The sequence below is a fragment of the Somniosus microcephalus genome, chromosome 14, assembly GCF_052327205.1.
Source record: "Somniosus microcephalus isolate GS21.2 chromosome 14, FLI_Smic_1.0, whole genome shotgun sequence".
NCBI classification, from domain to species: domain Eukaryota; kingdom Metazoa; phylum Chordata; class Chondrichthyes; order Squaliformes; family Somniosidae; genus Somniosus; species Somniosus microcephalus.
In genome coordinates, this window is record NC_141000.1 from 21,369,744 (window position 1) to 21,392,117 (window position 22,374).

At 43.8% G+C, this 22,374-nt stretch overlaps 1 protein-coding gene and 1 long non-coding RNA gene across 3 annotated transcripts in view; one reads left to right on the forward strand and one right to left on the reverse strand.

Annotated features, from left to right (window-relative positions):
- The window catches only part of nhsa (Nance-Horan syndrome a (congenital cataracts and dental anomalies)), a 487,741-nt gene that overhangs the window by 440,909 nt on the left and 24,458 nt on the right, over positions 1-22,374 (forward strand). For both annotated transcript variants that reach the window (XM_086006318.1, XM_086006319.1), the window contains exons 5-6: positions 10,189-10,384; positions 22,157-22,288. In XM_086006318.1, coding sequence (XP_085862444.1) covers positions 10,189-10,384; positions 22,157-22,288 — 328 coding nt within the window. The remainder of the gene's footprint in view (positions 1-10,188; positions 10,385-22,156; positions 22,289-22,374) is intronic.
- Positions 1,533-13,589, reverse strand: LOC147107368 (uncharacterized). The gene is made up of 3 exons (XR_015080776.1): positions 13,484-13,589; positions 12,972-13,206; positions 1,533-4,029 (listed from the first exon to the last, which is right to left on the reverse strand). It is a non-coding gene; the product is annotated as an uncharacterized LOC147107368 (long non-coding RNA).

Genomic DNA, 22,374 nt, shown 5'->3' on the forward strand with positions numbered 1-22,374 from the left:
TCCCCATCACTAAAAACTGCCACCATGATCACTTTTCTTTCTTAACCACTTTTGCCTGTCATTCTCTCTCCTTTCTTTCCTGATCTCCCGTATTCTCTATTTCTTTCGGTTTTCACAGGCTGTCTGGTTGTGGGATTTTTTTTCACAAGAGTTTCTCTTGCACAGAATTCACAAAATAATGTTATGAAAAAGGCAGTGGTGGTAAAAAATCTGGCACATTTTTTTAACCCGTACAGCTTAAAACAGTTTCAGACTTGCAAGCTTCAATGTACAAAGATTTAACACTGAAGCCTTGTCTTCTGAAATACAGACATGATGGTCTGAATGGTCTTCTCCTGGGCTGCAACACTTTACAGGGGTAATTTTAACCTAACCCATCGGGTGGGTTTGTGTTGGACGCCCGTTTTACACCCCCCTCAATTTTACTCACAATTGGCTTGAATAGAGAGTAAAGTCGGGCGAGTGTAAATCGGGAGTCCGACCCAAATCTGCCCATTTTCCAGCTGGCTAGTTAGGGTAGTTCTCCCAGATTGTAATGGATTGTGCCAGTTTGTTGCATCACCAGATTGTCATAGAGTCATAACAGCACAGAAGGAGGCCATTCGGCCCATCGAGTCCGTGCCGGCTCTCTGTAGAGCAATCCCATTCCCCCGCTCTATCCCCGTAGCCCTGCAAGTTTATTTCCCTCAAGTGCCTATCCAGTCTTCACTTGAAAACATTGAGTGTGTCCGCTTCCGCCACTTCCATCGTTAGAGAATTCCAGGTCCTCACCACTCGCTGCGTAAAAGAGTTTTTCCTCACATCCCCCTTATATCTCTTGCCCAAAACCTTAAATCTGTGTCCCCTAGTCCTTGTACCATCAACTAGTGGGAACAGCCTTTCCCCGTCTAGCCTATCCAAACCCGTCATAATCTTGTACACCTCTATCAAATCATCCCTCAACCTCCTTTGCTCCAATGAAAACAAATTCAGCTTCTCCAACCTGCTCTTGTAGCTAAGACCCCCCATCCCTGGAACCATTCTGGTAAATCTCCTCTGCACCCTCTCAAGGGCCTTCACATCCTTCCTAAAGTGTGGTGACCAGAACTGGACGCAATACTCCAGTTGTGGCCTAACCAGCACTTTATAAAGGTTCAGCATAACTTCTCTACTTTTGTACTCAATACCTCTATTTATGAAGCCCAAGATCCCATATGCTTTGTTAACCACTCTCTCAATATGTCCTGCCACCTTCAGGGACCTATGCACATTAACTCCCAGGTCCCTCTGTCCCTGAACACTCTTTAAAACTGTGCCATTAAGTGTATATTGCCTCTCCCTGTTCCTTCTGCCAAAATGCATCACCTCACACTTCTCTGTATTAAATTCCATCTGCCACTTGTCTGCCCATCCTGCTAGCCTTTCTATGTCCTGTTGCAGTCGATTGGTATCATCACCACTGTTTGCCACAGCCCCAAGTTTGGTGTCATCGGCAAATTTAGAAATTCTACTCTGTATTTCAACATAACTTTTATTTGACATATAACTGGACACATATTAGAAGGCTCAAACATTAAATTCCAGTTTCATCCAAATTTCCAATTTGAAATGTTGACCCCTTTTGATTCTGAGGCAGGCATATTACTGAAGAAGTAATGTCAATGGCAGAGCTTCAGACTCTACCCCCTGTTGTTATGACACAATGTGGAGGAAGACAAAACATTTCCCCAGATCTGCAATGTGCCAAAATACAAATAACATTTGCAAAAACTAAATGGAATTCAGCCTGTTTATTTTCAAATGCAAGTCATCCAGAGATTTTGTTTTCCTTTTCTCTTTTCGATGTTTTCTCTTCTGGAGGTGGTGAGTCCTGCTTGGATACAATTCCATGGGTGCAGGCAACTCTCTGGTACCTCAACCAAGTGGTCATCAACAAAAGCAAAACACTGCAGACACTGGCACTCTGAAATGAAAACAGAACATGCTGGAAACACTCAGCAGGTCAGGCAGCATCTATGGAGAGAGAAACGGAGTTACTGTTTCAGGTCGATGACCTTTCATCAGAACTGGAAGAAGTTAGAGGTTTAACAGTTTTAAGCAAGTGCAGAGCCAGGGAAAAGGGGGCAGAGAGGAAAGGACAAAAGGGAAAGGTCTGTGATAGGGTGGAGGGCAGGATTGCTTAAATGACAAAAGGGATGATGGTGCAAGGCAAAAAATGGTAAAATGGGACAAGTAAAAAAACAAAAGATGGGTGCAGAGGAGGTGTAAATGGTTACAGTAGAGCCTTTACTAGCACTTGCTGTCCGGGAGCATGCGAGCGGTGGTTATGATCTAAAGCTGTTGAACTCAATGTTGGGTCTGGAAGGTTGTAAAGTGCCTAATAGAAAGATGAGTTGCTGTTCCTCGAGCTTCCTTGGAACAGTGTAGGAGGCCAAGGACAGAGACGTCAGAGTGGTCATTCTTTATAGGCAGATTTTGACTGCTTTCCCCCCCCCCTCTCCAACCCAAGGTTCCTGCGGCTGATTGTAGTAGCCCCACTACCACTGCAACTGAGATCAGCTCGTTCAGCACAGGCCACATTACTCAGTAACACATCCTGTGACACTTTTATCATCTGTGTCACTCAGAGGAATTCCGCTGCAGATTTTTAAAAAATAATTTCTAATCTGCACATTGGCCATTTTAAGTGGTCATATGACTCACTGAACTCAACGAGAACTGGTTATGTTTCTGCTCATATGTGCCCTGTTTATATCTGTTTGAAAGGGACTGAATTCATATTTCTATTAAGGCAACTCTGGAACAATAGTAGTACTGTCATATAGTAATCAAATATTGCTATGCTTGTGGCCTGTAATGGTGAATGTTACCTTTTGGGCTACAGAAGTGACCAGATGTGTATTTATAATTATTGCACTTTCAAATTCAGACAGAAAGAGTTAAATGTCACCACTTCTGTGCAGAGGATTATATTATTTGCTTCATTATACAGGTAGACTATCCTTTATCCGCACTTCCGAAAACCGAAAACCTCTAAAAACCGAAAGTTTTTTCGTGGCGCGTAAGTCGTGCGCACGACATGACCCGAGTGGCGCCAAACATGACAGGAGTGGTCCGGGAGCTCTGCCTTTCCCTGTGAGCAGGGCAGAGGGTCACAGAGTTCCCTCCTGGGTAGGAGATTGCAGGCCAAGCCGGGCAGTGTGAAGGAGGTACCGGGAGAGTGAACCCAACAATACAGCAGCCCGTCCGATAGCTGCAGCGGCCCGTCCAATAGTCTTTTCTTCCCCCCCCCACCTCCTGACCTGATTTGCGGGCCAGCTTAGTGTAGGAGTCAGCCGATATCCGGCTTTCCCACAACTGGCGGCGGCAGTCGAGCCCCAGACCCCCGCTAAGTCAAGGAATTCAGATACGGAGCAGGGGGAGCCGGAAACCTCGATCTAACGGCAGAAATCAGCAGCCGTTTTGTTAGGTTTTTTTTCTTCCCCAAGCATTTTTTTCTTCCCCTAGCATTTTTTTAAACAGTCAGGCTTTGGAAAGAGTCTCTGTAGCTTAGCAACAGCTTCAGAGACGCTTCCAAGGCAGGGCCCGAGTGTTTACAAGCTGTTGCTAAGCAACAGTGTTTGTTGTCAGAAAACCTTCTGAAATCCGAAAAATTCCGAAAACCAAAACACAGCTGGTCCCAAGGTTTTCGGATAAAGGATAGTCTACCTGTACATCCATTGGGTTATAGTCAACAAACTTCAAATAAGACAGAATCTGTTTGGCAAGAACTCAATCAATAGCCATTTGAAATCATCAAGTCTTTCATTCATGATTAGTATGGGTTTTGCACATTCCTAAAAGAACACCAGTAATTCAGTACACTTTTGAGAGATCGCCTTCCTCTCGCTCTCTGTTTCTCCACCTACATGAACATATGCTTTCTGAAATAGCGATTCTTGTTGCGTTGCAGATCAGACCAAGGTCTCTGCCTTATGTCAGTCTTCAATGCTGGAAGGAAACTTTGAAAATGTTTTCACTCATTCCCTCAAATCTTCAATAACTCACTTCCTGAATTCAGTATAAAAATGGAGGATTGTTAAAAAATGATGAGACAAATTCTCTTGCAAGAACTTCCTTACAGTATTGAAGACAAGAAAAAGTGGAGGCACAATTTATACATATGAAACTGAATTTCTTGATGGAGTGAGGATTATACATGATGAACTGTATTTTTCACAGAATCACAGAAACCCCACAATGCAGATAGAGGCCATTTCGGCCCATCGAGCCTGCACCGACACATATCCCACCCGATCCCCGTAACCCCTACACCAACACATATACCACCCTATCCCCGTAACCCCACGTATTTAATCCCCCTAACACTAAGGGTCAATTTATCATAGCCAATCAACCTAACCCGCACATCTTTGGACTGTGGGAGGAAACCGGAGCACCCGGAGGAAACCCATGCAAACACGGGGAGAATGTGCAAACTCCACACAGACAGTCACCCGAGGCCGGATTCGAACCCGGGTCCCTGGCGCTGTGAGGCAACAGTGCTAACCACTATGCCCAATTGCTGCCTTCATTGCTGTGATGGAAACCTTCCAGAATGCTTAAGCTCAAGCTTTGTTTAGTTTTCTGCTGGATTTCAATAGTATTTGGAAAAAAGTGTTGAGAAACACTTCAGGCAGTGAAGTCAAATGTCTCGAAAGAATTTCTACACAGCATTGAAGACTGAAATAGGATAGAAACTTAATTCATCGCATACATAAACATAAATTTTCCAAATTATGGAATGCATTGTCAGTTTTTTCATAGCTGCACACAGTGATAACATCTTTTAACTTGAGATTTGATAATGATGTTGGGTTCACACTTGTCAGCTAAAGTGAGGCTTAATAGCACCGCACCACCAGAACAGGTCACACAGTGAAAAAAAATCAAAACATTATGAAACAAACCTTTTCAAATAAAAGGGTACTCTTTAGTAAGTGCAGAAACTGATACTCTCCAATTAATTATTGCTGCTGTAAGATGCTTTGGGGCTGCTGATGCGATTCATAACAGCACCAGTCATGTTTTCTGTCGAGGCGTGATATGGGTTCTGCCCTTTTAGTTGATAAGATTTCAGGACATTTTCCATGACAGTATACCAATGACTAATCACTGATGTAATCTTAAAGCTAGCTGTCACTTCATGCACTGTTTTGTGATGTGTGTGAAGAAGTTAACCGAATGGAAGCAGCAGTAAAGCCCTAGATATAAGGTCAACAGAGGACCCATTGTAGGTACCTGTATTTAGTTTAATTTGGAACTGCATTGCCTATTTTGCAGGCTCTGTAGAAAGAATAGTTTATCTTGACAAAACAGACCCTCTTTGTCTCACTGGAGAATGAAACATCTATGAAAGAAGATAAACTTGTTTGAAAACCCAGGCTGTAGCTAATTACTCCCCATGGCGTCCTTAATATGCACCCCTCGAAGAGCTGTACCAAAGAAGAAAATAGCAGCCTTCACAAAAAAAAACTGGTCACTATAGTGATGACACAACATTAAGCATGAATCCTGGACAGCTCTCGCGCTAGTCACAAGGGCAGACTCCTGACTGAGGAGGGAATCTGGGTAAACAGCGCTTGTACTCCACATAGAGTTGTCATTTGTGCTGTGACCAAGGGATTTTCATCATTCCATCAGTCTCTTCCTATTAAAGATAAACGTTTGCTGAAATGGCTGTGTGCAAATGGAAGTGCAATGGGAATAGAAGAAGCGAGGCTTGCTAAAGAGAAGCACCCAGAGAGCAGGTGGTGAGTCAGGGTGTGTCAGAGCAAAGGTGGAACATGTGAAGTAAGTGTTTCATTCGCCACGTTGAGGAGGTGTAGGTATCCAAAGGACGAGCACAAAGCTGGACTATAAATCAAAACCTGTCCAAATGTGTTTTGTTCAGTTGGATCCGGACTAAGAACTGCTCACTTCAAGCTCCAGTGTCTTATAGCATTTGAGAATCTTGAAAATAAAGTTTAACCACAGTGCAATGTTTATCTGTATGGTGCACTCCTTATTAGGTGCATGATGCAACTTATTTTCTTACAATTTTTATGCCTGTACCATGATCAGAATACTTAACATTAAATATGTATCAGTGTAACAAATGTGCTATATACAGTATAGAGAGACAATAATTTTCAAGAGTTATTTCAAGAGCTTGTAGAGTGATACTTACACTGGCTTTGTTCCAGTAGATTAATGGACAATTAACACCTTGGCATTTACAGTAGTGAGAATTGGATTGTGAAACTATTTATAATAAAACAGGCTTCCACACAAGTCACCGGGGACCTTTTGTTAAATGTATATAGACTTCACGGATATATACTTTAGTGCCAGACGCTTCAGGTCACCAGTCTCTGAACCTGGTGGTTTGGTTTTTTTCATATCAAACCAATGTAGCTGATATCCAAACTGTGAGTGACTCGTTCATTCCTAGTATAAGATACAAGAAGAACTGAGATAAACCACTAAAGATTAATCTAATATCTAATTCAGCTGAAAAAGAGTCTATTCAAAGAGTGGGACAAATGAAGATATGTGTTATTGTTTCCTAAATGGTTAAAAAGTTCAACATGCATGACTATTTTATATACTAATAAAAAAATGAGTTCTCAAAAAGATAAATAGTTTTATTATTGAGTATTTATTTAAGTAATAATTATTTAACCATTTTTATTACTGGTTTTCTAACTTAAAATTACTCTCTCTAGTCAGCCAACAAATGTTTCTTAATTGGAAAAAAAAAATTGCAAAATACAGGAAACTCTCGTTTAAACGACACCTAAATATTTGTAATTCTCTATTAACCGGCAAAATTCATACTCCGAAAACAACACCTCAATAACCGGCAATGTTGCCGAGTCCGAGTCTCCCGCGGTGGCCGAGTTAGTCAGTGGGGGTAGTTCTCCAAACTGCCACTACTCGGCTTCTTGGCGCTGTCGGAAGTCGGAACATCTCAATACCCCTGTAACAGGTGGGCGCCGCGGGGACTGGAGTGCATCAGCAACACGGAAAACCAAATTTTAATTTGATTTGTTAAGTTTTAGTTGAACTTTTGTTTATTTACAGTCGAATTGGGTTTTTTTGGGTCCAAATAAAAGAGTACCCCTGTAACAGGAGTCTGACTCTCCCACGCGGCGGGTAGTCTCTTCTGATCCGCCATTGTTAAGTAATTAAAGAGTTATGGATTACCCTCAACTGGCAGTACTGTACTTAATCAAGCATCTTCCACCATTCATTTAACACAACATTCTGTAGGTGAGTACCCAATTACTGTATACTGCACATTTCTTGATTTTTTTATTTTTGTTTGTTAAAAATAGCCTCGGTAGATAACCCTCTCCATCATCCGGAATTTTTAATCAACCGGCACCATCCTGGTCCCGTCGGTGCCGGATACCAAAGAGTTTCCTGTAATATTAATCTGAAAAGAATGGCCCAAAATTCCCTGTGGCAGGGTAACAAAGGGCGCCTGCTGTTAGTTAGACTTGCTGTTGCCTGTTTAATGCTGACCATATTTTACGCTGCAAGTTGCTGAAAGTGCGAGGTGGAAATGGCGTAGCGCCCTCTAGAGGACATCTGGAATCTGAGTGAACAGGACAAGCAACTGTGTATCTCCTTAACCAATCAGATAGAAGTATTGCGAAATTAACAGCACAAAGACTGAGAAGGAAGTGTAAGTTAGAGTGAATGAATCAGGTACAGAAAGAGAAATAATGAGAGGGAAAGAAAGATTGGATTAAGAGGGAGAAAAAAAAGACAAATCAAAGTTTAAAAAAAATAATTTAAAAATGTTTTTTTAAAACTCCAACAACAATTAAAACCTGAAGGAATGAAACTCCACAATTGTAATAGTTAATTTTCAGTGCCAGAGGGTTGACTGGCAGTAATGAACACTTATCACGTTGTTAAAAGGGTACTTAGACTTGAACTGACTTGACTTAACTTTCTGTGGCGAGTATACCTCATATCTACAGTGCAGTACAGGCAATTCACGCCATTTGAATGGGAAGCCAAGCAGTGAGATGCTGTTTTGGGGAAGCTAACAGCAGAGCGGTACATCTCCAACAGCAACTTATCAATGTCCGCACTTAACCGCACATCTTCCCTCGCCTGAAGTTGCAGTGGCATTCGTACATAAATAACGCGAACCCCATTAGACTCGCCATTATTTTGACAGCAAATTTTGGGCCAATATGACAAATTCTGTTTAATTTGAAGATATTACAGTCTAGGTGAGCTTGGATGGGCATTAATGTTTACATCAGTACCTGTCAACTGTTGCTGAAGGAAGGCAGCAATTAAAATAGAATCTGCCCCTTCCTCAACAACAACAACAACAACTTGTATTTATATAGTGCCTTTAACGTAGTAAAACGTCCCAAGGCGCTGCACAGGAGTATTTTAAGACAAAAGATTTGACACCGAGCCTCATAAGGATAAATTAGGGCAGGAGACCAAAAGCTTGGTCAAAGAGGTAGGTTTTAAGGAGCGTCTTACAGGAGGAAAGAGAGGTTTGCGAGGTAGAGAGTTTTAGGCAGGGAATACCAGAGCTTAGGGCCTCGGCAACAGAAGGCACGGCCACCAAAGGTTGAGCGATTATAATCAGGGATGCTCAAGAGGGCAGAATTAGAGGAGCGCAGATATCTCGGGGGGGTTGTGGGGATGAAGGAGATTACAGAGATAGGGAGGGGCGATCGCGGCCATGGAGGGATTTGAAAACAAAGATGAGAATTTTGAAATCGAGGCGCTGCTTCACCGGGAGCCAATGTAGGTCAGCGAGCACATAAAATAAGGACCGCATATTAGTTTTAGTGACGTTAAATCATACATTTTATTACTTGATTATTGTGTATGGGTACAAAGAAAGAACTTGCATTTATATAGCAATTTTCACAACCTCAGGATGCCCCACAGCGCTTTATCGCCAATGACGTATAGTCACTGTTGTAATGTAGGTATGTACCTATTAGTAGCGAAGTAAAACCCTCCAGCACAGGAAAGCTTTAAATAGAAAGGAATTTATTCTGTTACATCATCACTGCAGACCATCTTGTTTATTTTTAATTTATTTGCTTTTTTTAAAGTTATTTTAAATCCATTTTTTGTGGTAATTTGGTTACTTTTCTTATTGATATATAGACATTATTTTAAGATGTCTTAATGGGCGAAAAACCCAATATAATTTAACAATGTTACATTACAATACACATCTTAAAATCATTTCCATTTTTTAATCTTTTAAAATAAGCAACAAAAATTGTTTCAAAACAGTCTTCTTTACGTTTTAATGTAATTTGAAATAATATTTATCACAAAATCTAGTGATCGGTCTTGTATTCTCTATATTAATTGCAGCCTGCGACATATTCAGCGGAGGCGTCTAATATTTTTCTTTCACTTTTCTTCCTCATTCTGATCATTTCACTTAGCGACTAACCTCCTGCAGATTTATTAAGTGTGAGCTTGTGTGTTTTCGTTTTAGTTTTCTGTGCTTTGCTAAAACTTAAAGGAGCACTGTTTCATGAAAAAATGGTAAATCTTTCCTTTTGACCTGGAAGAGAGTAGAGCAGATGGGTTGTGTGTCATTGTCATGACAATATTGCCCCCAATGGCTCAGTTAGTCCAGAGTCAAATAAGCCAGGAGGATCCCAGGTTTGATCACTGGTCTGTGCTGAGGCAATGGAATCAGTTGGGTTGGGTTTGATGGAGCTACAATTGGAGCTTGTCCCTCTGGGCTAGGGAGGGGAAAATTCAGCCAGGGTTCCCACTTTTGATAGTTATCCAGTGATGAAAGTTTGTGTGCTTGTCCATGTCGGGTGAGGGCAGGAGCAAGCTCAGCTTAATGGCCCCAGGGTCAAACAGGCTGCTGACACTCACTGTCGAGACTCATTCTTGAAGTATGGGTGGTTGGGTGATGTACTATATCCCAAAATGTGTCCGCACCTTCAGGAGATGAGGGGAGAAAATGAGGTGGGAAGGAATTTTGTCTAAAGTAATATGATAATAGTTTTGTGTGATTTGCGTCATTGCATCATGTGTTTGCGTTTGCAGGAAAGGTTTGCCAAACATATTTTCATGAAGAGGGCCACACTTAAATTGGTTTTTTCATGTACTAATCTTTCATGTAATTCAAGTACACAGTCATTATCAAACTGTTATACTCTTTTACAGTCCATTCCACCAACAGATGGTGACAGTGATATGATCGCATTAGGTCAGAGACCGAAAAATCCAATACCGAACATCCCTACAACACTAGATAGGCAAACGAATTGGAGCAAAGATCTACCTCTTCCTACTCCAGAACAGAAGATGCGACAGCAGGCCCAGGCTATTTCTTCCTGTGTTATTCCCATCAATGTGACTGGTACAGTTCCACGTCTTCATCATATTTATAAAGAAAAACTATGCTGGATCGTAGGCTGAGCAATGCAAAATGTTTTCAGTTCTGGGATAGAGTTTCATGCACGGTGGCATAGTGGTTAGCACTGTTGCCTCACAGCGCCAGGGACCCGGGTTCGAATCTGGCCTCGGGCGACTGTCTGTGTGGAGTTTGCACATTCTCCTCGTGTTTGCGTGGGTTTCCTCCGGGTGCTCCGGTTTCCTCCCACAGTCCAAAGATGTGCGGGTTAGGTTGATTGGCTATGATAAATTGACCCTTAGTGTTAGGGGGATTAAATACGTGGGGTTACGGGGATAGGGTGGGATATGTGTTGGTGTAGGAGTTACAGGGATCGGGTGGGATATGTGTCGGTGCAGGCTCGATGGGCCGAAATGGCCTCTATCTGCACTGTGGTGTTTCTGTGATTCTGTGATTCTGTGATATGCAACACTCCATTACCTTGTTCAAACGCTCATTCTTGATAACGACTGTTAACAGGCTATCGAGCTGGGTGAAGGGGTCAGAGCTGATCATGTCCTCACCCAATGCCCACATCCACACACACACACATGCACACACACACACACACGCCTGTGCACACACACATGCACACACACGCCCATGCACACACACATGCACACACACACAGGCACATGCACACACACACATGCACACGCACACACACAGGCACACGTACACACACACGCGTGCATGCACACATGTACACACGCATGCACACACCCCCCCGTGCACACAAGCACACACACACACGCGCACGCACACATGTACACACACATGCACACACACACACACACACACACACACGCCCGTGCACACAAGCACACACACATGCATACACACACATACACATACACACACACACACACACACACACACAGGCACATACACACACACGCACACACACACACGCCCATGCACACAAGCACACACACACATGCACACACACACATACACACACACACACACACACACACAGGCACATACACACACACGCACACACACACACGCCCATGCACACAAGCACACACACACATGCACACACACACATACACACACACACACACACACACACAGGCACGTGCACACACACACACACACACACACGTGCGCACACACACACACACACACACACATGCACGTGCACACACACACACACACACACGTGCGCACACACACACACACACACACACACACACACACACACGTGCGCACACACACACACACACACACACACACACACACGTGCACACACACACACACACACACACACACACGTGCGCACACACACACACACACACACACACACACACACACACTCTCCAGCAGAGTTCCTTGGGGAACAATTAGGAATAGAAACACTGGCTGATTTCTTTTCCTTAGCTGGAGAAAAATGCAGCTTTTAACAGGATTACATTTAACTTTATTCAGTGAAAACAGAGAGCTACAAGATATTCTAAAGCTTCCTACATTTTTCTAATAGCTTACTATCCAATATGCAACATTGGAACCTTAGAGAGCATTTTTTTGTAGTTATTGCCTGGAGATTACACTGTGTGATGCTATCCTATTAAGACTTAACGTGGTCATATTAAATTCCTTTGTGCATTATTTTAACAGAGGTGTTCATCAGTTTAGAATAAATGAGTCAACATTGCCTTTAAAATAGTGAAGATCGAACTTTGTATTCATTATTGTACAGTAATCAAAATTAATTTCCAGCTCTATATGTACAAGATTGTGTGTATTTGGAAAAATGCCAATGAATACTCAAAAGCAGTAGCTTTCCAAACTCTTGTTGTTTAAAGTTGAATTTTAAAGATAGGAATCCCACAATGATAGAGTTATTAAGATTAACGCCCATTTAAAAGTATTAGTTAGTTAAAGTGCAAACCGATTTGTAATTCATTAGGTTGAATTATATATTAGAATACAGTACTTTAAACAAAATATTTTTTCAGAAGGATATTAACTTAGAAAAACAAAGAGAGGATCTCATGCTAATTCCTTATTTTTCTATTGTAACTCCTTTGTTTGTACCCAAAAAAACCCAAATTGGACTGTAGCAAAAGTTCAACTAAAACTTAACAAATCAAATTAAAATTTGGTTTTCCGGGTTGATGATGCACTCCAGTCCCCGTGGCGCCCACCGGTCGCGGAAATACTCAAGCGCACCGGCGGACACCGCGTGCTCCATCTCCAGGGCCACCCGGGCGCGAACATGGCCGCGGAAGAGAGGCAGGCAATCCGGCTGGACGACCCCCTCGACCGCCCGCTGCCTGGACCAATTGATGGCTCTTTTAGCCAGGCCCAGGAGCAGGCCCACAAGGAGGTCCTCCAACCTGTCCGCTCCCCTCCGCACCGGGTGACCGTAGATCAAGAGCGTGGTATTTTTCTATTGTAAGGAGAGCATCACAGTGGCTCAGCAAGTTTACCCTGCGAGTAGCTGAGTCACATGGTTGAATTCCTGGTCTCTATTAAGTAAGATGATCTTAACTCAGGATTTCTACAACTGACTTCAGTGCTCCTGGTTTAGGGAGTGAAAGAAACCAACCTGTGGCATGTTGCTGATTGCTATCCATTGACTCCGACTGCAGGTGGCTGCCGGTTTTGGACAGGGCTGGGCTGGACTGTGATGTCCCCTGTAGTTGAATAGCCTGTTGACACTCGATGTCGAGACTTGCCTACGAGTAAAGGTCACTTGGTGGAGGTACCAGAAGGCAACCAGTGCACGTGCAACGACCCCAGCAAAGACTCAATACCTTCAGAAGAGGGAGGCAGGAAATTGGCTGGAAAAAAAATAAAATACTGTCGGTGATACTTTGCAAAATGATACTCCAACCTGTGACCATTGAGCCGATTTTACAAATTGGCAGTGTTCTGGAGACAGTCAGGCGCCAAGGTCAACATGCCCTGCATGATTTTCTGGCCATTATGGATGGAGGCGTGTACGGGCACACGAACCTCTGTGCCTGAATTCCCGCTATGTCCTTCACAGTAATTTATACCCGAGGTCTCTTCCCAGTTTAGTAACAAGTAAGTTAAGCACTGTACATTTTAAGGTACCTCCAATGTCATCTGTTATCATTAAAAGGACGTGTATTGTCCAACCTGATTAGGTCATTATTAATGCGATTACTTCACCTGGCACAGTTGACCAGCTTTGGGCTGTTTGCACAATGTTGTCTCACCAATGCTTGAGATGATGTCACAAGCACAGATGCCATGGAAACACTTTTAACAGTTTGACAGATGATGTAATGCCCTCTATAGCAAGCAGGATGACAGGTGCCATTTAATGTAAGCAATGGATGGCTGTGATGGTAGAGTAAATTATGCCAGGCCACAGTGACGCCCTAATTCCCAGAACTGCCCAGATTACTCAGAGGAGTAATTTGTTGCATTAGCCAGTTTTTTTTAATCCACCAGTGACCAAAAGCAGAGGTGTGTACGGATTTGTTACAGTGACCCTGAGTGCAATAGGAACATTAATTTGCTGTACCAGATTCTTATCAAACTTTCCAGGTGACTTCCTCTCGTCAGACACTTGGGTTCTTTTCCAAACAGAATGTTCTGGGAACGGTTCCAGTGTCGGTTTCTGAAGCAGTAAACAATCTTAGCTCACAGAAGAAACCTTCAACCAGGTGCAGTGAAATCGTAAACCTGTTCTTTACAAATTCCTTTACGATTTTGCTGCACCTTGCACACAGAGGAAATCTTCCCTTCTTGTGTCCCCTCAATACATTTAACGTACTGTGTTAGATTTATTTTTTCACCCAACGTTAAAAAAATTTCGCCCTTTAAAACTCGCCTCCTTTTCTGAAGGCACAGACTCGTTCGGAGGTGCAGTTCCACACGCATCAACCTCCCCCGGTACCTCACTCGGGTAACTATCCTTTATGTGTGGACCTAGACAGTGAGTGCTGGCAGGCTATTTTACCAGGATTATCTCATTGTCATTTTCGTTTTTGTAAAGTCTGTGGGTTGTGCAGTTAATTACGACACAGACTTCAGGAGTAACATACAACAGGACTTTACTATTCGAAGGTCAGGGCGAATCTGCCCTATAAATCATGCCACAGCACTTATATACCGGTGTGGTCACCGTCAGTATTACCGTATACAGAAGCCAAACAAGTAGTGCCACACCTAAAATAGTTCTCTTAAAGGTGAACGGTTACATACAATAGTCTCTTAAAGGTAGACGGTTACATACACTACAATCCTCCCTTTTTAGCTTACAACATACGTATTACCCATTAAACATAACATATATTCAACTTCATGTAAAACAATTTACAGATATAGTCTCTGCGGAAAACAGTTCACAGGTTCAGTCTCTGTAGGAACAGTTCACAGATTCAGTTTCTGGTCTTGACTCGGTCCGAACAACATCTCTGTGGTGTAGCCGGTTCACATTGCTAGAGTGCCTCATCCAATAGTCTTTCCCTTGACGTAACAGCTTGAACTTCTGTCCTGCTGAACCAGCAGTGCTGACTTTTACAAACAGCTGGACTGCCTTAGTAATTTTTCCCTACTTTCCCATTAGAAGTGATAATGATTTAGATGGTTATCATCTTCGGCTTCGTCTTTTCCTTTTTTGCTTCTTGGAGACTCTCGGGGCTCCCTTCTCAGCTGCCAGCTGTAGCGCCACCATCTCCCTATGTTCCTTAGACTTTAAGTGCTTCATCCTGATTTCTGCACTTTGGGAGTTTTCATCACAAGCTGGGCAGACCAAGTCCTCGTAATATTCCGTGTCACTCAACAGGTCATGGTAATATTCGGTGTCATCCTGAGCTAGTCTAGCGAGAGGGCCTGCTACTTCTTCCTTACCCAACTGGACGTTAGCCGACTGTTGTTCCCTCCCTAGACATCTTTCCTGAAGGGACTTCTTCATGCGTTCATAGTCATCCCGCTCTTCCTGGGTTTCCTGCAAATCCTTCACTAAGGACCTCATTTGTGATTTCAATACTTCCCCTTCCATTGGGGATTGATTGATCGGGCTATTCAATCCTTCTACTGGAGCAGCTGTTTCAACATTCTGTTGTTCACATAGACGTGATTCAGCGTACTTTTGGCATCCCAGTAAAATCTGTGTTGCAACCTCAGCTATTTCCATAACTTTTGAGAGCTCCGAACTCCTTCCCTTTGAAGATTGAAGCTCGTGTTCAGATTGTTCCCATTGCAGAGTCTTGTCCCTCAGCATATGAAGGAGTTGGCTGACCGTTAACTCTTCCACGGGAACACTGTGGATCAGAGTCTTCTCCATTTCATCCACCTTTTCCTCCAATGCTTTCACCTTCTTTTCATCTTGTACTTTGGCTTTCAGCGCTCGGAGAAGTTGCGCCTTGATGCTCTCTAGCTCATGTTCAGGGGCCATTCTTACAGTCTCTGTGTTTCTTACAGTTTCCTTTTCTTCCACTGAAAGGATTCCCAGTTGAATCTGTTCTTCAAGTTGTTGAACCTCGGTCATTGCCGCCTCATATTTGTCTTGGGTTTCCTTCAATATTTTTATGAGTTCTTGGACATCTTGTCTTTCATGTTCTGCCATGTCTTTCACCTCTAATTTCTCATCTATGGATGGAACTTCTACCGATGAGTCTGTCTTGGCCTTGAGCTCATCAAGAATTTCCTGCAGCCTTTGGACTTCTTGCTCATGTTCAACCTTTAGTTGCTCATATGCTTCTACTGAAACTAGCTTTTCGGAGGTTGCCGAGTTAACCCCCTCCAGAATTATAGCCTGGGCCTGTTCATACTGTTCTTTCAACTTCTCACACTCTGCTTGTAAGGAGTCGTAGAGAAGAACTGGAATAAAATCCTGGCTTCCTGAAGATTCCTCTTCATTTGCTTCTTTCGCAATTTTCTGTTGGAGTTCAGCCAAGGCTGCTATGCTATCTGCCTCTCGAAGTCTCACTGCCATCAAATCTTCTTTATTCTTGCAGTCTATCTAAGCCATTTTCCCTTTACTTTCATTTAACTGAGTGAGTAGTCCCTTATTCTGGGCTGAGAGATATTGCACCTTCTCCTGTAGACCATTGCACTCCTTCTCTGCTCGACATAGCTGGTTACTGCTGATTTGGTTCTGTGTTTCAAGTTCCAACATCCTTTGCTTAGCTTCTTTCAGTTTCGCCCCATAAGCTCCTCTTGCAACATGGCCACATTATTCTCATCAGGTAAAGAAGCGTTTCTCTTTTCTATGTCCAAGATTTTTTTCTGCATCTCTTTAAGTGCACATTGCGATTCAGCTTCTCTTAACCTTGCCTGCACTAGCTCCGTCTCCAATTGCAGGACAAAATCCTCAGTGTAGCGTGGTTTGCCTTTATGCTGTATCTCTAGATCATGCAAATATTCTAACTCCTGAACATCATAAGGGAGATGTGATCGGTAATTGGTCACGATGGCTCTATGGTCGCTCTCTGCTTGAGCCAGCAGGTTCTGTTGTCTTTCCAGACTCTCCCATTCGGTGTCATAGAACTTTTTCATTGTTTTCATCTCTTGTACGAGACGGTAACTCAATTGTTCTAATTGTTGTTGTACTTTGAGATAACGTTGAGTTCGAGCCCGGTGTTCCTCCGTAATGCATATGTCTGTAACTTGAACAGACTCAGAATTCTCTGTCTTTATACACGCCATCGTTTTTCCAACCTTAGTCAGTGAGTTCATGTTAACCTTGTTTTTCATACTTGGGCTGGACTTATCGTCTTCCGGCTCAGAGTCTGAGCTGCTTGTCTGCACCGAGTCCTCACTCGTCATTGCTTGTAGGTAGTGCCATTCCATGTCTATTTTCTTGATCCACTCCCGTCCTAGAAGTGGTGGTCCTCCCTCAGGTAGTACGTATAAGTTCATTCTTGGGTGTTCTTTACCCCTATCTCTCACCTTGACTCTTATCTTTCCCATGGGGTATACTTTATGCCCCGTGTATGTCTGCAATACGAACTTGGTATCTCTTAAGGGTATATGTGAGAATAGCCTGTGGTAATCCCTTCGATTTATGACTGATACAGCTGATCCAGTGTCCAACTCCATTCTCACTTGGACTCCAGCTATTTTTAGCATGACCCAGATAGTTTGTAGGTCAGCTTCCTTACTCACATTATGAATTCTCAGACTACCCAGCTCCTGGCCGTTTGGGTCTGAGTCTGAATTCTGTTCATCTGAACTCTTCTCAGCCACCTTGTGTACCTTGTTGTACTTTTCCTGTGATGGCTTCCTTTGGTTGTTGGTCTTCTTCCCTGACCGGCATACCTTAGCGATGTGACCCAGTTTGCCACATTTCCTACATTCCTGGTTCTTAAACCAGCATTGGTTCTGATCGTGTGTTGTCTTCCCACAGCGATAGCATTTTGTTATACTCGAGGTAATTTGGTCCACACCGAGTGCCGCTGCCTTTAGCTGCATTTCCGCAGTTCCTTTCGCTGAGGCTTCGTGCGATGCTGCTATAAGGACAGCCCTGTCAAGTGTAAGGTCGTTCTCTTCGAGTAGTCGCTTTTGCGTCCCTTCCTTGGACAGTCCGCATACGAACTTGTCTCGCAATGCCTCTGTCAGATTCCCTTCAAACTGGCAGTATTTCGCTAGTCTACGCAGTTCGACCAAGTATTCCGCGTTGCTTTTGTCTTTCCGTTGCGTTCTCGCATAGAATTTGAATTGTTCAGCCAACATCAATGGTGTGGGGTTCAAGTGATCCTTCAGAACAGCCACTATCTCATCGAAAGTCTGATCCGCCGGTTTAGCTGGTGATAGTAGATGCTTCAAGAGCCCGTATGTCTTTGCGCCAATCGAGTTTAGCAAGGTTATAGCTTTGTCGTCTTCTTCTATTTTGTTGGCCTCACAATAGATCTCAATGCGTTCCACGTACGTGGCCCAGTCTTCTATCTCCGAATTAAAATCGTTGATGTTACCACGCTTAGGCATCTTCCTCTCTTTGGGAACAACACAAGTATTTCTTTAAATTATTATTTCTTTTTTTTTCTAAGATGGCGGTTTTCCCGCGAAAATGGCGGTTTCCCGCTCTTATCTTCTCTCCCCGCCCACTTCAATGGCGGTTTCCCGCTTCTGTCTTCTTCCCCGCCTGATGGCGGCTTCCCGCGTTTCTTCCCTGGCGGGAGGGGTACACTTTCCCCCACGGGCGACGGCCGCTGGCTTTCAGGTTCACAGCCTGCGCGTCGGCTTCAAGGCTTTCCCTTTTTTTTTTATTTTATGGCAGGGCGACCGGCTCTGGGTACCCCGTTGACGGCGAACAGGTTCAGCCGCTGGGCTGGCTCTCACACAGTTCCCCTTGCTCGGCTCTGTCTCTCTCCCGCTCGCTCGGCTCTACCGGCGCTGGGTACACCCCGTTGACGGAGGACAGTTCAGCCGCTGGACTGGCTCTCGCACAGTTCCCCTTGCTCGGCTCTGCCTCTCTCCCGCTCGCTCGGCTCTACCAGCGCTGGTTACACCCCATTGACGGAGGACAGTTCAGCCGCTGGACTGGCTCTCGCGCAGTCTCTCTTGGTCGGCTCTGCCTCTCCCGCTCGCTCGGACCCCAATCGCGCCTCCCAGCCCTCTCGCAGTCCGGTGCTTCTCTCCCCGGCTGCGGCTGAGTTTCTCTCTTCCCGCGCCTACGCTCCCGGTCGCAGCGCTTCGTGGCTTCGGTCACCGCCTGGCTTTTCCCGCCGGTCGCGGTCTCTCACGACGCCGTTGGACCCGACTTTTTTTTTCCGGCTCCTTTTCCCCCTCGACCGTGGTCGAGTGCCCAGCCCTTATCCTCCGGCTATTCTTTTCACTTTCCCTTACTCACAGTCACCGTGGCAGAAGGGACAGTCAGTGCCTGTTGCTGATGGAAGTTTTTGTCGCTAAAGTCTTCCTCCTTTCTATTGCTGCAGCCTTGAGTTTTCTCCCAGCCGAATGACAAGGGCGGTTGCCTCTTTTCGACGCTCTTTCTTTGCTTGAAAATATTGTTGCCGCAGGGTACGATCGGACTCGTCGCCACTGTAAAGTCTGTGGGTTGTGCAGTTAATTACGACACAGACTTCAGGAGTAACATACAACAGGACTTTACTATTCGAAGGTCAGGGCGAATCTGCCCTACAAATCATGCCACAGCACTTATATACCGGTGTGGTCACCGTCGGCATTACCGTATACAGAAGCCAAACAAGTAGTGCCACACCTAAAATAGTTCTCTTAAAGGTGAACGGTTACATACAATAGTCTCTTAAAGGTAGACGGTTACATACACTACAGTTTTACTCAAAATTGTTGTTGGCAGGGGCTGCATCAGAACTGAGACCAATCCTCTTCTCACCCATCAGGCATTTTCATGCTGGAGCCACTTGATTATTTTTTATCACTCTCTAATACAGGGTTTCTGCAAACAGTTCTAGTGTCCCACTCCCACTGGGGAGTGATCCTGGGAACTTCTGGTTTGAACAGCTCAGCTCTGCATTGGGTGATGCATTTACCAACTGAGCCCTTTGGGCCTTTTTTTTGACAAGCATGAATAAGAGTTTATCGGTTCTTCACAAATCTGGAAAATCTAGACGCCATCTCTACATGCATCCACAAACACTGATATGTGAACTTCAGAACTTAATATTTTAGTGCTTTGTCAAACTGTACAAGAGAACGAAGCTACTCAGTCCCTTAACTGATATTGAAAATTGTGTTATGGGCCATTCGTTTCCAATGCTCAAAGTGCAAATTAGAAAATACAATTTTTGACCATCCGAAAGCAAATAAGGTATTCTCGGAATGCTCCACCCATTACGTGTGTCAGTGAGCACTACTGTGGGGCACATGGCTTGGTAGCCCTGCCTTCAGAGTACAGATAGGGAGAATCAGCTGGGTTCCCACTGTTGACAGCTACGCAGGCGAGCACATGTGTTCGGATGTCGGGTAATTTTTTGTCTTCTAACACTCCTGTGCAGCGCCTTGGGACGTTTTACTACGTTAAAGGCGCTATATAAATACAAGTTGTTGTTGTTGTATAATTGATTGGTGGATTTTGCTTAATGGTGACAATCTGATATATAGAATGATTTTATTTCCACCAGCCTATTTGACTATTCAACCAGTGTACCTTTCTTCTCGTCACACGCTAACTATTTTTTGCATAATTTTGATACTTTCTTCTCCCCTCGCCAATTTTGTCCTCTGTCCTACTGGAGACGGGGGACCAATGCTGGAGTACAGCCCCGGGCAGCCTCAAGTGACCATTCTTCAAAGTTAGCCTAGCCTCTGACCCTACCAGTGGACTATTCAACTGTGGGGGAAGCATCATTATCAGCTGAGCCCGATATTGCCCTTACCCGACATCTGAACACGTGTGCTCGCCTGAGTAGCTGCCGACAGTGCGAACCCAGCTGATTGTCCCTATCTGCAATCTGAAGGCAGGGCTATCAATTGTGTTGTCCCGACTGCTGCCCAACTAATTCAGCACAGACCAGAAATCATCCCCGAGACCACTGTTGTCAGTTTAGCTCAGTGCAACACCAGGTTGTGCATTTACCTGCTGAGTTAGCAAGCGAGCTGCTGTCTTTCAAAAGAATGTTTTAATTATCTCCCTGCGGTCTAAGCTTTTCTTAGTGAACGACTAATGCTGAAACGAATCTTGATTTCCATATGATCAGCCTAGATAAGCACAGGATGGTTTCTCCATTTCTATTGAAACATTTTTTTTTTGTTAACAGCCAAGGTTAACAAAAGCAGAAAATACTAGAAATACACATTAGGTCCATCAGCATTTGTACAGGACTAGACAGACTAGATTCAGGAAGGTTGTTCCCGATGGCGGGGAGTCCAGACCCAGGGGTCACAGTCTAAAGATAAGGGGTAAGCCATTTAGGACAGAGATGAGGAGGAATTTCTTCACCCAGAGAGTGGTGAACCTGTGGAATTCTCTACCACACAAGGCAGTTGAGGCCAATTCATTAAATATATTCAAGAAGGAGTTAGAAATATTTCTTAAGGCTAAAGGGATCAAGGGATATGGGGAGAAAGCAGGGACAGGGTACTGAATTTGGATGATCAGCCATGATTGCATTGAATGGCAGAGCAGGCTCGAGGGGCCGAATGGCCTACTCCTGCTCCTATCTTCTATGTTTCTATGTTTACAGATGAAATGCAGGTTAATGTTTTGGGATGAGATCCTTTGGCAGAATATTGAGGAAGGGCCTCAACCCTGTTGCGCCCGTGGACGTGCTGTCCAGTTCTAGGTTATTCTGTGTAGTTTTTATTGTGGTTCACCAACATTTACAGTTGTTTCTTTTTAATGAATACAAAGCAATTTCATGGCTCTGAATTGGCCCATTCAATTAGATTGATAAGCTGAGACTTCAACAGAAAACTGAACAGATTGTAATGCATAATCAGTGTGTATACTAGGATTTAAAATGCAATAAAAGGACATGATAATTTTTTGTATAATGCCCACTTGAACTGTGAAAAGCACCCAGCAGTTCAATTATAGATTTTGCCCCTTCAGACTTGGGTCATGCCTGGACAACACATTGTGAGCCAGGAAAGACTAGTGTGAAGTACTGGCTGGTACAGGTCTGTTCCTGTTGATGGTAGTAACTTCTGGTGATGATAAATTAGGAGTATCACATGAGGAGAATATGGTACAACCTAATTTAAATATGATTTTTCCAGAATGATACCAATATACCAAACAAGTCGAGTGCCATACTGATAAGTACAATTAGAATGCTTTTGAAAGTATGCTATGGATTGCATAGTTCCTTTTTCCTTTCTCAATTACAGGAGTGGGTTTTGAGAGACAGGTCATTGGCCGATACTCCTTTGTTCATCCTCAATCTGTGCTGCAGCGAAAACGGAAGTTAAAGAGGCGAAAAACTATCAGTGGGATTCCCAGACGCATACAGCAAGAAATAGGTAAAAAAAAACTTTAAAATCTGTTTCCTGCAACGATTATTTGTAATGAAAAAAACCTACAGCTGTCCTTAAATTAGTGTAAATCA